General features: G+C 50.0%; 1 protein-coding gene across 1 annotated transcript in view; it reads left to right on the top strand.

Annotated features, from left to right (window-relative positions):
• Nucleotides 1–221: 221 nt before the first annotated feature.
• Nucleotides 222–17,500, top strand: part of LOC147080303 (desmoglein-3-like) — a gene marked incomplete at its 3' end in the record, with an annotated part of 19,483 nt that continues 2,204 nt past the window's right edge. The window contains exons 1-3 of the mRNA XM_085981216.1: nucleotides 222–300; nucleotides 7,688–7,911; nucleotides 14,264–14,389. Coding sequence (XP_085837342.1) covers nucleotides 7,828–7,911; nucleotides 14,264–14,389 — 210 coding nt within the window. The remainder of the gene's footprint in view (nucleotides 301–7,687; nucleotides 7,912–14,263; nucleotides 14,390–17,500) is intronic.

The following is a 17,500-nucleotide window of genomic DNA, read 5'->3' on the forward strand; positions in this document are numbered from 1 at the left end:
ACTTGCTTTTTAATAATGGAAATGGACCCTTTCCGAGTCTTTCCTCCGCCGTGCTGCGCTATTAGATTAATCAGGATGCTAATTGGGCAGCGGGACGGTGTCTTTGTGATTAATGCACCCTGTCGATACATGTTTTGAAATCAAAGTTTTGGAATATAATTATTCATTAAAAATATATATCTGTTGTCCCATTCCAGGTGTATTCCCAGACTGGACAATGCTGTAAGAAAAGGTTTGAAAAAAAGAAGTTTGATGCAGTAGTTCATCCACAGATCTCCAAAGGGGAGATTGTTCTTACAGGTAGGCTGTGCCTATGATATCAATCGTTAGAACAATTCCTTTGTTTTAAGAGGCATACAACCAGGAGCTGGATGTTTTTGGTGTGTGGATAAATCTGCTGCCTTTATATGTATTTTTTTTCTTCTTGTACTGCTGTTTAATGGGCTAGGCTTTTGCCGTCGGTACTCGAGCAAGAAATATTGTCACTTCCATTGTACAGTCGAAATATAAATATCAGGACGTTCCTCTGAAGGGGAAAGTCAAACTCCCTCTCCCTCTCCCTCTCCCCCTCCCCCTCCCCCTCCCTCTCCCTCTCCCTCTCCCTCTCCCTGAGGCTGAGCCAGACCGCTCACAAACCTTGGTGTCGTATTGGACCCCGAGATGAGCTTCCGGTCACGTACCCGCTCCATCACTCTGGGTGGTGAACCTGTGGAATTCTCCGCCACAGAAGGCTGTGGAGGCCAAGTCACTGAATATATTTAAGAAGGAGATAGATAGATTTCTAGACACAAAAGGCATCACGGGATATGGGGAGGGAGCGGGAATATGGTATTGAGATAGAGGATCAGCCATGATCATATTGAATGGCGGAGCAGGCTCGAAGGGCCGAATGGCCGACTCCTGCTCCTATTCTTCTATGTTTCTATCACCAAGACTGCCCATTTCCACCTCGGTAACATCGCCCGATTCCGCCCCTGCCTCAGCTCATCCGCTGCTGAAACCCTCATCCAGGCCTTTGTTACCTCTAGACTCGACTATTCCAACACACTCCTGGCTGGCCTCCCACATTCCACCCTCTGTAAACTTGAGGTCATCCAAAACTCTGCTGCCCGTGTCCTAACTCACACCAAGTCCTGCTCGCACCATCACCCACCCCCCCCCCCGCCCCCGCGTGCTCGCTGACTCTTCTTGTGGCAATTGCCAATTTAATGTTCAGTGTGTGCCCCTTCCCCCCCTTTTTAAAGGGGCACAACGCATAAAGACAGTAACTTAAAAACATGTTAAAAGGAACCTTAACAAATCAACTTAAAATGTTATCCCCAGGAGTGATGATGCACTCCAGTCCCTCCGGCACCCACCGGTCACGGGAGGCCTCAAGCGCACCGGCGGACACCACGTGCTCCATCTCCAGAACCACCCTGTGCTTGCTGACCGTATCGGCACCCGGTCCGGTAACGTGTCTCTTATAAAAAATTCTCATCCTTGTGTTCAAATCCCTCCATGGCCCCGCCCCTCTCCCCCCCCCCCGCCCCCCACCCCCGTCTCTGTAACCCCCTCGCCCCCCCATCTCTGTCCCCCCTCGCCCCCCCATCTCTGTCCCCCCTCGCCCCCCCATCTCTGTCCCCCCTCGCCCCCCCATCTCTGTCCCCCCTCGCCCCCCCATCTCTGTCCCCCCTCGCCCCCCCATCTCTGTCCCCCCTCGCCCCCCCATCTCTGTCCCCCCTCGCCCCCCCATCTCTGTCCCCCCTCGCCCCCCATCTCTGTCCCCCCTCGCCCCCCCATCTCTGTCCCCCCTCGCCCCCCCATCTCTGTCCCCCCTCGCCCCCCCATCTCTGTCCCCCCTCGCCCCCCCATCTCTGTCCCCCCTCGCCCCCCCATCTCTGTCCCCCCTCGCCCCCCCATCTCTGTCCCCCCTCGCCCCCCCATCTCTGTCCCCCCTCGCCCCCCATCTCTGTCCCCCCTCGCCCCCCCATCTCTGTCCCCCCTCGCCCCCCCCGTCTCTGTAACCTCCTCGCCCCCCCGTCTCTGTAACCTCCTCGCCCCCCCGTCTCTGTAACCTCCTCGCCCCCCCGTCTCTGTAACCTCCTCGCCCCCCCTCCCTGTCTCTGTAACCTCCTCGCCCCCCCATCCCTGTCTCTGTAACCTCCTCGCCCCCCGTCGCTGTAACCTCCTCGCCCCCCTCCCTGTCTCTGTAACCTCCTCGCCCCCCCTCCCTGTCTCTCTAACCTCCTCGCCCCCCCCGTCTCTGTAACCTCCTCGCCCCCCCCGTCTCTGTAACCTCCTCGCCCCCCTTGTCTCTCTAACCTCCTCGCCCCCCCCGTCTCTGTAACCTCCTCGCCCCCCCCCCCCGTCTCTGTATCCTCCTCGCCCCCCCGTCTCGGTAACCTCCTCGCCCCCTCCCTCTCTCTGTAACCTCCTCGCCCCCCCCTGTCTCTGTAACCTCCTCACCACCCCCCCTGTCTCTGTAACCTCCTCGCCCCCTCCCTATCTCTGTAACCTCCTCGCCCCCCCCTCCCTGTCTCTGTAACCTCCTCGCCCCCCATCTCTGTCCCCCCTCACCCCCCCCTGTCTCTGTAACCTCCCGAAAGATCAGCGCTGCAGGGCACCATTGGGCGCAACCCCAGCTGAGTGGTTATTGCACTGGACTAGCAACACACAGGTTGTAAGTTCAAATCTCAATGTAGCCGGTTGCGAATTGTTAACAGGCAGTTAATTGTCACTAATCCCTTCCCGCCTCGGGTAGGCGGGTCCCAGTGCGGGGCGGGTACCCGCCTCCTTTGAAACTGGCATGGGGGCGGGATGGTGTCGGAACCCCTGAATTCAGGATTTTAACCCCCCCGCACGCCTCCAATCCCGCCTCCACGGGTCAGTTAAAATTGAGGCCTATACCTCTATTTATGAAGCCCAGGATCCCGTGTGCGTCTTAACCGCTTTCTCAATCTGTCCTGCCACTTTCAACAATTTGTGCACAGGTCTCTCTGATTTTAAAAATTGGATCACTGCCTGCAAATTTTATGGGGAAATGTATCTATTTGGTGAATGTGTTATTTTATTGGCACTGTTTTGGTAAAAAGCCAAATGCATCTATTTATATATGATAGAAGAATGAGAGGTGATTTCATTGAAACGTATAAAATTCTTACAGGGATTGACAGGGTAGATGCTGAGAGGCTGTTTCCCCCTGGCTGGAGTGTCTAGAACCAAGAGTCATAGGCCTAGAAATTCAGTTGGTTGCGCTAGCCGGTAGCGCCTTAGGAGGAGTAGATGTCGGGCGCTAGGTGGCTAGCGGCCGGGCGCAGCGCGAACTGCGCCTCTCCCCAACTTCACTAGAGATTTAGCGGCGGCGCAAAGTCTTTGCGCGCGCAGATCATGACGTAATTTCCTCGTGCAACGCCCTTTGTACGCCCCCAACCGGAAATTCAGTCGCAACGCCCCATTGTGCGCCCGGCGCCCCTAGCGACTGGTAGAGTGGAACGGTGCTCAGTCGATGCGGGGCGCGGGGGGCGCAAATTAAAGGGCACTCCTCCTGCACTATAAAAGGCTGCCATTTCGCAGCACTCCTTCTTGAGAGACGGATCTTTGCAGAGAGACCAAGGTAGAGAGCTTTCTGCTTTGGCTCAACACTCGGACAGGTACTTCTGGCTTCAGGCCACAGCTTTCCACTTGTCTTTGCCTCATTAACATCTCATTCTTTGCTAACATATTATGGGGGCTGCAATGGGTGCAAACGCTGGCTTTCTCCATTGCATCCAAAGGGCTCACAGACGCCGTGAGAGAGTGGCAGCCCTGGCTAGACGGAGAGGGGGCAACAGGCGTCGGGAAAGGAGGCCTTACCCACCCAGGGTATACCGCCAGCAGTTCTCCTATCTCAACATGTCTGACGAGCAGTGTGTTCGGAGGCTGTGATTCCGAAGGGAGGTGGTCACAGAGATCTGCCACCTGCTTGGCGGTGATCTGCAGCCACATCTGAGGAGCAGGACGTCTCTGTCGGTGGCAGTGAAGGTGATGGTGGCTCTCAACTTCTATGCCACCAGCTCCTTCCAATCCGCGACTGGGGACATTTCCAACATCTCCCAGTTCACCGTGCATTGCTGCATCCGCCAGGTGACCAATGCCCTTTTCAAAAGGAGACGTCAGTTCATCTCCTTCTCCATGGCCCTTGCCAAGCAGCAACAGCGTGCAATGGGCTTTGCAGCATTCGCGGGCTTCCCCATGGTGCAGGGCGCCATTGACTGCATGCATGTGGCTTTGCGGGCATCTCTGGAGAATGCCGAGGATTACCGCAACCGGAAGGGCTACCATTCGCTCAATGTCCAGCTGGTGTGTGACCACAGGCAGCTCATCCTAGCTGTCAATGCCCGCTTTCCAGGCAGCGGCCACGATGCCTTCATCCTGCGACAGACTTCTGTGGCAGACATGTTCCAGGCCCAGCCTCACCCACGAGGATGGCTTATCGGGGACAAAGGCTATCCTTTGTGTACCTGGCTGATGACCCCGCTCCGTGTGCCCAGCACCCCTGCTGAAGAGGGATACAACGAAAGCCATCAAGCGACCAGGAACATCATCGAACAAACAATGGGCGTCCTGAAGCAACGGTTCCGCTGTCTGGGTCGTTCCGGTGGAGCCCTACAATATTCGCCGGAGCGAGTCTCCCATTTCGTGGTCGTTTGCTGCATGCTGCACAACTTGGCTATCCGCAGGACTCCGCCACTGCCACCAGAGATTGGAGGACCACAGGAGGAGGAGGAGGAGGAGGAGGAGGACCAGCACAGGAGGGAGGCAGAAAGTGCAAGGGCCGCCCGTCGCCGGCTTATTGAACGTCGCTTCTAGGCCCCCTCTCAGGGAATGGCTTGTGCCAATGTCAGCAGATGAATGTAGCCGCTCCACAAGCCCTCAGCCGAGCAGGGCAACCAGGACTTGACAGAAAAACCATGCACAGTGCAATTTAAGAACAATAATTTATTGCAAACCTCTGCCCTTCCCACATTACAACCTCATGTGGAGAAGCCCCCCCAAAAACACAAAACTACCAGTCTCGGCCTTACAAAAAGAAAGAAAGACACCAGTTTCGGCCTTACCAAAACACAACTACACCAATCTCGGCCTTAAAAAAAGCACCAGGCATTTGTGCAGAGCTTCTACTTTTTGCCCTGCGAGGGCGATGCCTTTCGCATCCTTGCCTGGCCCCTGCCCGCCCTGCAGCTCCTCCTCAATGGGAGCCCAGTGGCTGCAGCAAGGCTGGGGGAAGGCTGCTGAGGGGCAGATGGCGAGACGGCAGATGCCCTTGGGGGTCGGACTGCACCAGCTCTGGCCTTGGAGGGGCCGGCTGCTGATTGCTCCAACTCTGCCTGGGCAGCAGCAGTCTGTCCAGCGGCTCGTGGCAGCTGCAATGGCGGAGTGGCAGTGTCGGCTGCAGGAATGGTGCCAACCTGGCAGATCGCAGGTGCTCGCTGGTCGCCTGAGACATTGGCACTCGCACGGGCCAGCACTGCAGCATGCGCAGCAAACAGCTGAAGAACAGACTGCTGGGCTGCTGCTGCGCGGCGGGTGCCCTGGCGATGCCTGGCTGATCCAGCGAGGGTGGCAGCAGTTAGTGCCCGTGTGGCCCTAGTCTGTGTCCGCATGACCACAGCCAGTGAATGGACGGCACGACTGAGCACTTGGCTCGAAGCCGCCTGTGCTGCCGCGAAGTCCTGTAGACTCCTGGCCTGTGCTGCTCCAAATTGCTGCACATTCCTTGACAAAGACTCAATGGAGTCAGGCATCCTTGCCTCTGCAGCCATGAGCTCATTGTGCCTGCACTCAGCCTGGACGGCCATTTCCTCCAGGAGCCGCACCTCCTCTGCGCTGACCGTCGCAGGACTGGAGGCCGCACTCACCCTCTGGGGAGAAGTCCGCCGAGCTTCCCCACCCCTCCCGCATTGCTGCAGGCCGCTGGGCCCCGGAGCTTCACTCTCCTCTGACCCTTCCCCCCCGGCTCCCCTCCAGGGAAGACGTGTCCCCTTCCTCGCCATGGGCTGGCGCGGCTGAGGGTGGCACTGATAGGCCGGCTTCCTCTTCCTCCTCCTCGGAATCGGAAGTGCTGACAGTGGCAGCTTGAGGGCCCGCCTCCTCACCTGGCGATTCACCATTTGAAAGCAGGAAGGCACAAGAGTAGCTTTAGAGTGAGGACAGGGCGGCAGCGAGGGAGGCATGAGTGCTGCCATGCACTGCATTGGTCGGACAGTGGCAAAGGATGCTGATCTGAGGCGCAAGTGTAACGAGAGAGGTCAAAAAGGTGATGCCCTTACCATTGGTGCCCAGAACAGGGTCGGCATCTCCAGTGGCGACGGGGCCAATCAGCCGGCCTGCCATAATGTGCTCCACACGCTGGTCGAGGTCGGAGAGCTCTTTGACGTCAGGACGGCCTCCCCCGGTCTCAGTTCGTTTCCACCGGTTGTACGCCACCTTGGCCTGCAAGAGAAAGGACGGCCTCTAAGTACAGTGTGAAGCCCTGATCTTGTCTGCAATGCCTCCCATGGTCGAATAGCCTGTACAGTGTGAAGCCCTGATCTTGTCTGCAATGCCTCCCATGGTCGAATAGCTTGTACAGTGTGTAGCCCTGATCTTGTCTGCAATGCCTCCCATGGTCGAATAGCTTGTACAGTGTGTAAAGTGCTGAATGTGCAAGTGATTTTCATGACAGTCCCATAGCTGCTGGATGAGGGCTGGCCATTAGGGCTTTCAGGTCCCTTTGCCCATAAAGTGAGGTGCACATGCAGGGATGAGGAGGACACTGGAAAGGGTACTCACCCTGACAACCCGAGTGAGGTCGTTGAACTTCTTCCGGCATTGCACAGGAGTCCTGGCAACCACGCTGTTGGAAGACACCCTGTTTGAGACCTCCCTCCAAGCTTTCCGGTAGGCGCTGGGCAGCGGCCTCTTGCCACCTTCTGGGAACAGAACATGGCGCCTGCGCTCCACTCCGCCAACCAGCAGCCTCAGGTCACCGTCGCTGAAGCGCTGCGCTCTCTCCCTGGCCTTCTCCATAGCCCTGGGCGTTGTGCAGGTGAAGCTGAAGTGGTCAGGCCTAGGTTGAGGGCTGCAGTGTGCAGGGCGTGGCAGGCAAACAAATCCACCCTCCCCCTTTAAGAGCTGACCAGCGCCAGAGTGTCTGCCGTCAATCAACAACTCGCCGCACCGGCGCTGCGCCCGGCCTCGGGGGTATCGCCCCGGACCGCCGGCTTAGCGCCTAAAGATAGTCGTGCATCGTCTGTTTTAGCGCAGCAGCAACCTCTTGGGGCGATGCGACTGAATATCGGCGAAGGTGGCGCAACTTTGCACCGGGCGCAAACTTTAGCGTCCGCCCGACTTTACCGCCCCAAAAGTGGCTGTACTGAATTTCTAGGCCATAGTCTCAGAGTAAGGGGTCAGTCATTTAGGACTGAGATGAGAAATTTCTTCACTCAGAGGGTGGTGAATCTTTGGAATTCTCTACCCCAGAGGGCTGTGGAGGCTCAGTCGTTGAGTATATTCAAGACAGAGATCGATAGATTTTTGGAATCAAGGGATATGGGGGTCGGGCAGGAAAGTGGAGTTGAGGTCGAAGATCAGCCATGATCTTATTGAATGGTGGAGCAGGCTCGAGGGGCCATGTGGCCGACTCCTGCTCCTAATTCTTATGTATGTATGTATTTTTTAATTCCAGTGAAATTTCATGACTGCAATTTGGGAGAACACATTAGGCTAAGCACCAATGATAACAATTTTGGAATCTATTCGAATGGCTTTTTATATGCAACTCGTACTCAAAACATTGACTCAACTTATGGCTTCAAAGTGTTGGCAATGGACCTGAAAACGCATGAGAAATGGAAAGTGAAAATCCTTTTAATCTCTTCAGCAAACCATTTAACAAACCAAGCAAATGAGGTAAGAAATGTCTTTTAATAAAACTTATTTGTGAGTTTGATCATAGGGTATAAGTTGGATCATTTTTATATCTAATATAATATCATTCTTCATACGTTCAACCCCAGATACAAATGGAAACCTTCTTGTAATCGCACACACGAATAGCCAATTCCACCCCCCCCCCTCACCCCCATTCTTTTCCAGCCTGCGTCTCTCACTTCCTCCCATGCCTCTATGATGGTCTTTCCCCTTCATACTTGCATTTAAGGTCAAAGTCTATTATAAAGGATGTGATAACAGGACACTTAGAAAATATCAACGGGATTAGACAAAGTCAACATGGATTTATGAAAGGGAAATCGTGTTTGACAAACCTACTGGAGTTTTTTGAGTATGTAACTGGTAGAATAGATAAGGGAGAACCAGTGGATGTGGTGTATTTGGATTTTCAGAAGGCCTTTGATAAAGTCCCACATAAGAGGTTAGTGTGCACAATTAAAGCACATGGGATTGGGGGTAATACACTGGCATTGGTTAACAGACATGGAACAGAGAGTAGGAATAATGGGTCTTTTTCGGGGTGGCAGGCGGTGACTAGTGGGGTACCGCAGGGATCAGTGCTTGGGCCCCAGCTATTCACAATATATATCAATGATTTGAGAACCAAATATAATATTTCCAAGTTTGCTGACAACACCAAATTAGGTGGGATTGTGAGTTGTGAGGAGTATGCAAAGAGTCTTCAAGGCAATTTAGACAAGTTGAGTGAGTGGGCAAATACGTGGCAGATGCAGAATAATGTGGATAAATGTGAAGTTATCCATTCGGTAGGAAAAACAGAAAGGCAGAGTATTATTTAAATGGTGATAGATTGGGAAATGTTTATGTACAAAGAGACCTGGGTGTCCTTGTACACCAGTCACTGAAAGCAAACATGCAGGTGCAGCAAGCAGTTAGGAAGGCAAATGGTACGTTGGTCTTCATTGCAAAAGGATTCGAGTACAGGAGCAAGGATGTCTTACTACAGTTATACAGGGCCTTGGTGAGACCACACCTGGAGTACTGTGTGCAGTTTTGGTCTCCTTAGCTAAGAAAGGATATACTTGCCATAGAGGGAGTACAGCGAAGGTTCACCAGACTGATTCCTGGGATGGCAGGATTGTCGTATGAGGAGAGATTGGGTCGACTAGGCCTGTATTCACTAGAGTTCAGAAGAATGAGAGGGGATCTCATTGAAACGTATAAAATTCTGACATGGCTAGACAGACTGGATGCAGGGAGGATGTTTTCCCCTGGCTGGGGGGTCTAGAACGAGGGGTCACAGTCTCAGGATATGGGGTAGGACATTTAGGACTGAGCTGAGGAGAAATTTCTTCACTCAGAGGGTGGTGAACCTGTGGAATTCTCTACCACAGAAGGCTGTGGAGGCCAAGTCACTGAATATATTTAAGAAGGAGATAGATAGATTTCTAGCACAAAAGGAGTCGAGGGGTATGGGGAGAGAGCGGGAATATGGTAATAAGATAGAGGATCAGCCATGATCTTATTGAATGGCGGAGCAGGCTCGATGGGATAAATCTTCATTTAGAAAGTCACAGATTAATCAGGGACAGTCAGCTTGGATTTGTTAAGGGAAGGTCATGTCTAACTAACTTGACTGAATTTTTTGAGGAGGTAACAAGGAGGGTCGATGAGGGCAGTGCATTTGATGTAGTCTATATGGATTTTAGCAAGGCTTTTGATAAGGCCCCGCATAGCAGTCTGGTCACGAAAGTAAAAGCCCAAGGGATGCAAGGAAAAGTGGCAACTTGGATCCAAAATTGGCTCAGAGGCAGGAAACAAAGGGTAATGGTCGAAGGGTGTTTTTGTGACTGGAAGGCTGTTTCCAGTGGGGTTCCACAGGGCTCAGTACTGGGTCCTTTGCTTTTTCTGGTACATATCAATGATTTGGACTTGAATGTAGGAAGTATGATTAAGAAGTTTGCAGATGATACAAAAATTGACCGTGTGGTTGATAATGAAGAAGAAAGCTGCAGACTGCAGGAAGATATCAATGGACTGGTCAGGTGGACAGAACAGTGGCAAATGGAATTCAATCTGGAGAAGTGTGAGGTAATGCATTTGGGGAGGGCTAACAAGGCAAGGGAATACACAATAAATGGTAGGACACTATGAGATGTGTAGAAGATCAGAGGGACCTTGGTGTGCATGTCCACCGATCCCTGAAGGTAGCAGGACAGGTAGATAAGGTGGTTAAGAAGGCATACGGAATACTTGCCTTTATTAGCCGAGGCACAGAATATAAGAGCAGGGAGGTTATGCTTGAACTGTATAAAACATTAGTTAGGCCGCAGCTAGAATACTGCGTGCAGTTCTGGTCACCACATTACAGGAAGGATGTGATTGCACTGGTGTAGGATTAGGATCACAGGCCACACACAGATTACCCAAAGGGTTTTAGGAGTTACAAGGCTTTTATTAAAGAGCTACAGTTTTAAAGCATAATCAGATATTACATATGGTTTAAGCTGAGTATAATAGACATACAACCCGTGACAGTAGGAGCGATCTACGACTCCAGAATCGGAATGCCACGGCCGGACGGATGGGAAGCAGTACGGTGGTCTCGGATTGGGTGGATTCCTGCAGTCTGCTGCAGCGGTCACTTCCATTGGGTCATCTCTCAAGCTGTTGGAGGTGTTAGGCCGTCAGCCACCTCAGAGGCTAAACTTGACCAAGGTGTTAGGCCGTAGCCACCTTGGGGAAGCCTTCGCCCCTAACTGCCTGATTTCCTCTCTCGGTCGTCTATATTTATAGTTATTTCGGTGGGCTGGTAATCACCTGGTGTCAATCGTTTGATCCCCAATTGTGAAGCGGGAAGGCATCCCTCGCCGTCCCTTTCTGCATGGCTGACGAGGCCTCCCTCTTATCTTTCTGAGGAATGTTTTGTTATGTTTCTTTCAGGACATTTTATGACTTTTTGGCTCCATTTTTGTCTATTATCCCACCGCCCTGTGTTTTGCATTTTATGATTCCCTTATCACTTCTATTTGTCTTTTGATGCTTGATATTCGGCCTTGCTGGCATTTCTGCTATCTGTTCCCGGCTGCATGTTGTCAGTCTCTGTTCGAAGAATTAATAACCACCGTTGAATCTAACAGCTATTTCTTACACTAGAGGGGGTGCAGAGGAGATTTACGAGGATGTTGCCTGGGCTGGGGAATTTTAGCTATGAGGCAAGATTGGATAGGCTGGGGTTGTTTTCCTTGGAAGAGGAGGCTGAGGGGAGACTTAATTGAGGTGTATAAAATTATGAGGGGCCTAGATAGAGTGGATAGGAAGGGTCAGAAACCAGTGGGCATAGATTTAAAGTAATTGGTCAGAGGTTTAGAGGGGAGTTGAGGAGAAATGTTTTCACCCAGAGGGTGGTGGGGGTCTGGAACTCACTGCCTGAAAGGGTGGGAGAGGCAGAAACCCTCCACACTAAAAAAGCACTTGGATATGCACTTGAAGTGCCGTAATCCACAGGGCTACGGACCAAGGACTGGAAAGTGGGATTAGGGTAGATAGCTCTTTGTTGGCCGGCACGGACAAGATGGGCCGAATGGCCTCCTTCTGTGCTGTAAATTTCTATGATTCTCTGACAGGCCGTATGGCCTACTCCTGCTCCTAGTTCTTATGCTCTTATGGGAGAGGCAAAAAAGAGAAAAAATCCCAGGGCCAATAAGGGAAAAATAACTCTGGAAATTTGCTCTCCGACCTCCTCAGGCGATCGAAACCAGTGAGGAGCTGAAATATGCAAAACTAAGGTGCTACAGTGCCCCCACTAGAGGGGAGGGTGTAATTACAGGGTGACAAGTTTACATAGCTAGGTAGCATTATAAATGTAGATGTAAAGGGGTAGAATTAGGTACCCATTGCACCCATTTTTCATGCGTAAAACAGGCCAATGCTGAGCGATTTATCAGTGGGATGGCCCGTGCCCAGTCTGCGTGTGAACCACCTAAAACAGGTATTCGGCCCCTTGCATATGATAATAAGGGGCATGTTGAGTAACTTCTCTGTAAAATGAGTTTCCGACGAGTGGTGCAGGTTCTGGGCCCGCCGTGCTCAGCCGCACCTTGCTCGCTCAAACCCCGCTCCCGGAACTAACCTTCGAGCTGAGGCAAGTGGCTCAGCATTCAGCATTTAACATTTTTTAAAATTTGTTTATGGGATGTGGGTGTCACTGGCAAGGCCAGCATTTATTGCCCATCCCCTAATCGCCCTTGAGAAGGTGATGGTGAGCCTCCTTCTTGAACCGCTGCAGTCCGTGTGGTGAAGGTGCTCCCACAGTGCTGTTAGGGAGGGAGTTCCAGGATTTTAGCCCAGCGACGATGAAGGATCGGCCGATATATATCCTAGACAGGAAGGTGTGTGTGACTTGGAGGTGGTGGTGTTCCCATGCGCCTGCTGCCCTTGTCCTTCTAGGTGGAAGAGGTGGCGGGTTTGGGAGGTGCTGCCGAAGAAGCCTTGGCGAGTTGCTGCAGTGCATCTTGTAGATGGTACACACTGCAGCCACAGTGTGCCGGTGGTGGAGGGAGTGAATGTATAAGGTGGTGGATGGGGTGCCAATCACAGAATCACAGAAACCCCACAGTGCAGATAGAGGCCATTTCGGCCCATCGATCGAATCAAGCGGGCTGCTTTGTCCTGGATGGTGTTGAGCTTCTTGTAACGCGTGAGCTGCCTCAAGAACTCTCATTTCTATCCTCCTTTTTCACAATCCCTCCTCTCTCCCTCATTCTATTTCCTTTCTCATTCCCCTCTCATCCCCACCCTATCTCACTCTACCTCATTCCCCAATCTCTCTCTCTTTCATATTTTCCCCTCTCATTTCTTTCACTGTGTGTCATTCCTATTTCTCTTTCTTTCTCTCTCTCATATTGCTTTCCCCATTCTGCTCCTGTTACGGGGAGAGACTGGAGAAGCTGGGGTTGTTCTCCTTGGAGCAGAGAAGGCCAAGAGGAGATTTGATCGAGGTGTTCAAAATCATGACGGGTTTAGACAGAGTAAATAAAGAGAAACTGTTTCCGATGGCTGAAGGGTCAATGACCAGCGGACACAGATTTAAGGTGATTGGCAAATGAACCAGAGGCGACATGAGGGGAAACTATTTTTACACAGCGAGTGGTTAGAATTTGAAATGCGCTGCCTGATAGGGCGGTGGAGGCAGATTCAATAGCAGCCTTCAAAAGGGAATTGGATAAATACTGGAAGGGGAAAAAATTGTTTACCAGTACGTGTGCGTGTGTGCGAGACTGAAGATAGCGCGGGGTTGTAAGCAGTTGCACGTGAGGGAATGCCTGATCGATTAATATAGTTTTCCAGGAATATACATAAAACGCACTCGATCAAACCATTTTGCTTGCAAGTTCCTGAATTTTCTACGGGTACAGGCACTTTTTCACCTGGCCCCACGAATCTTTCAGAAAGTCGGTGCTGTTTAGTTTTTATGACCGTCCTTACTACATAAATGTGAAGACACCTGGAAGGGAGATGAGGAGAAATTTATTCACTCAGAGTTGTGGGGATCCGGAACACTCATCCTGAAATCACTGGTTAGGCCACAGCTGGAGTGCTGTGGACAGTTCTGGACACCACACTTCAGGAAAGATGTCAAAGCCTTAGCAAGGGTGCTGAGGAGGCTCACCAGGATGTTACATGGGATGAGGGACTTCAGTTATGAGGAGAGGTTGGAAACGTTCGGACCTAATGGAGGTTTTCAAGATGATAGGTGATGTAAGAAAACTACTAGGCACTTGGTCTGAGCGTTAAACAAAGCTTTAATCAACTGTTTTACAACATGGAGGTCTAGTTGTGTCCTTCACTAGTTCCTGTTAAGAATGTCCTGAACAAGCTGGGCCCATGCCCGAGTATTTATACAGCGCCATCCGCAGGCCGCTCAGTATTATTTCATAAGTCTTTCTTTTACGAATGACTGATTCCTGTCAATAGGTTTTGATCGAGTAGAGAGAGGGAAATTATTCCCTCTGGCGAGTGGGTCAAAAACCAGAGGTCATCGATTCATAATCATTGGCAAAAGATCTCGAGAGGAGGAGAAATGTTTTCACTCGGAGAGCTGTGGGGATCAGGAACGCTTGACCTGAGAAGATGGAGGAAGCTGATTCCATCAATGATGTGAAAAGGGAGTTGGACGGGTTCTGGAGGGTGAGGAGCTCACAGGGTTACGGACAATAAGCGGGGGGTGTGGGACCGAGCACGACTGCTCTTTCAAAGAGTCGGCACAGGCAACGACAGGCCGAATGGCCTCCTCCTGTGCTGTTAAGTTTCTACGATTCCATGACATTTCCTTTCATTGTTTCCGCAGGTTATCAACCGCAGACCTCCCGTCATCTATTTTCCAAAACACTCAAGACGTCAGAAGAGAGAGTGGATCATTCCACCCGTTGCTGTTCGGGAACACGAGCCTCCAATGAACAATCCGATTGCTGTTGTAAGTGACCTTTGCTCGGGATATTAAAATATTAACCACATATAAGACATTATTTCCGAAAATAATTTATTGGAGCTTCTTGGGAACCGTGGTTAAAATCATGAGGTGCCCTTGAAATGAAGTTAAAACATCGAGGGGAAAACTGAAATCCTTTTTGGTTTGTTTATGAAAGCAAACAAAAAACAGTGGCCTAGAACATAAGGACATAAGAAGTAGGAGCAGGAGTAGGCCATACGGCCCCGCGGGCCTGCTCCGCCATTCAATAGGATCATGGCTGATCCGACTCTAGACTCACGTCCACTTCCCTGCCCTCTCCCCGTAACCCCTAATTCCCTTATCTGCTAGGAAAATGTCTATCTCCATTTTAAATTTATTTAATGTTGCAGCTTCCACAGCTCTCTGGGGTAGCAAATTCCATAGACTTACTACCCTCTGAGTGAAGAAGTTTCTCCTCATCTCAGTTTTGAAAGGGCAGCCCCTTATTCTTAGATTATGCCCCCTAGTTCTAGTCTCGCCCATCAGTGGAAACATCCTCCCTGCATCCACCCGATCAAGCCCCCTCACAATCTTATATGTTTCGATAAGATCGCCTCTCATTCTTCTGAACTCCAATGAGTAGAGTCCCAACCTACTCAACCTTTCCTCATACGTCAACCCCCTCATCTCCGGAATCAACCGAGTGAAACTTCTCTGAACCGCCTCGAGAGCATGTATATCTTTTCTTAAATATGGAAACCAAAACTGCACGCAGTATTCCAGGTGTGGCCTCACCAATACCATGTATAACTGCAGCAAGACTTCCCTGTTTTTACACTCCATCCCCCTTGCAATAAAAGCCAAGATTCCATTGGCCTGCTGCACCTGCATACTAACTTTTTATGTTTCATGCACCAGGACCCCCAGATCCCTTTGTACTGTAGCACTTTGCAGTTTCTCTCCATTTAGATAATAACTTGCTCTTTGATTTTTTCTGCCAAAGTGCATAACCTCACACTTTCCAACATTATATTGCATCTGCTAAATCTCTGCCCACTCACTTAGCCTGTCTATGTCCTTTTGCAGGTTTTTTATGTCATCCTCACTCATTGCTTTCCCTCCCATCTTTGTATCGTCAGCAAACTTGGATATGTTGCAATCGGTCCCTTCCTCCAAATCGTTAATATAGATTGTAAAGAGTTTGGGTCGCAGCACTGACCCCTGCGGAACACCACTAGTTACTGATTGCCAGCCCGAGAATGAACCATTTATCCCAACTCTTTGTTTTCTGTTAGATAGCCAATCTTCCACCCATGCCAGTATATTACCCCCAATCCTGTGATTTCTTATCTTGATCAGTAATCTTTTGTGTGGAACCTTGTCAAATGCCTTTTGGAAGTCCAAATACACTACATCCACTGGTTCCCCTTTATCCACCCTGTATGTTACATCCTCAAAGAATTCGAGCAAATTTGTCAAACATGACTTCCCCTTCATAAAACCATGCTGACTCTGTCCTATTAAATTATGTTTATCCAAATGCTCTGTTACTGTTTCCTTAATAATGGACTCCAACATTTTGCCAACCACAGATGTTAGGCTAACTGGTCTATAGTTTCCAGCTTTTTGTCTACTTCCCTTCTTAAATAAGGGTGTTACATTAGCAGTTTTCCAATCTGCCGGGACCTTTCCTGAGTCCAGGGAGTTCTGGAAAATAATCACCAATGCATCCACAATCCCTACCGCCACTTCTCTCAAGACCCTAGGATATCGGCCATCAGGTCCGGGGGATTTATCCGCCTTAAGTCCCATTATTTTACTGAGTACCATCTCCTTAGTGATTTTAATCGTCTTTAGCTCCTCCTCCCCCATTGTCCCCTGTTTGTCCAGTGTTGGGATATTTTTAGTGTCCTCTACTGTAAAGACTGATACAAAATATTTGTTCAGCGTCTTTGCCATCTCCATGTTCCCCACCACTAGTTTCCCGGTCCCATCCTCTAAGGGACCAACGTTCACTTTAGCCACCCTTTTTCTTTTTGTATAGCTGTAGAAACTCTTGCTATCTGTTTTTATATTTTTTGCTGGTTTACTTTCATAATCTATCTTCCCTTTCTTAATTAATCTTTTAGTTATTGTTTGCTGGCTTTTAAATGCTTCCCAATCTTCTATCCTCCCACTAGATTTGGCTACTTTATATGCCCTTGTTTTCAGTCAGATACTATCCTTTATTACTTTACTAAGCCACGGATGGCTGTCTTTTCTTTTACTCCCCTTTTTCCTCAGTGGAATATATTTATCTTGAAAGATGTTAAATATCTCCTTGAATGTAGACCACTGCTCTTGTACCGTCTTACACTTTAATCTGTTTTCCCAGTCCACTTTAGTCAATTCTACTCTCATACCTTCATAGTCTCCTTTATTTAAGCTCAGTACGCTGGTTTGAGATCCAACTCTCTCACCCTCAAACTGAATTTGGAATTCAACCATATTATGGTCACTCATTCCAAGGGGATCCTTTACTAGGACATTTTTTATTAATCCTGTTTCATTACACAGGACCAGATCTAAGATTGCCTGTCCCCTGGTTGGTTCAGTTACATACCGCTCAAGGAACCCGTCCCTAATACACTCTATGAACTCTTCCTCAAGGCTGCCATGCCCAATTTGATTAGTCCAGTCAATATGAAAGTTAAAATCCCTCATGATTATAGCTGTTCTCTTATTACAAGTCCCAACTATTTCCTGATTTATACTCCGACCAACAGAGTTGCAACTGTTGGGAGGCCTATAGACTACGCCCACTAGTGACTTTTTCCCCTTATTATTCCTTATCTCCACCCAAACTATTTCACTATCCTGATCCTTTGACCCAATATCATTTCTGACTATTGCAGTGATTCCATCCTTGATTAACATAGCCACCCCACCTCCCTTTCCTTCCTGTCTGTTCTTCCTAATTGTCAAATACCCTTGTATGTTTAGTTCCCAGTCATGATTATCTTGCAGCCATGTTTCCGTAATGGCCACCAGATCATACCCATGTGTAGCAACATGTAAAGTCAAACATGGTGAGACATTGGGTTAATAGAGGCAGCGAGCACAAAAGCAAGGAAGTTATGCTAAACCTTTATAAAA

This window comes from Somniosus microcephalus, unplaced genomic scaffold, assembly GCF_052327205.1.
Source record: "Somniosus microcephalus isolate GS21.2 unplaced genomic scaffold, FLI_Smic_1.0 scaffold1752, whole genome shotgun sequence".
Taxonomy (NCBI): domain Eukaryota; kingdom Metazoa; phylum Chordata; class Chondrichthyes; order Squaliformes; family Somniosidae; genus Somniosus; species Somniosus microcephalus.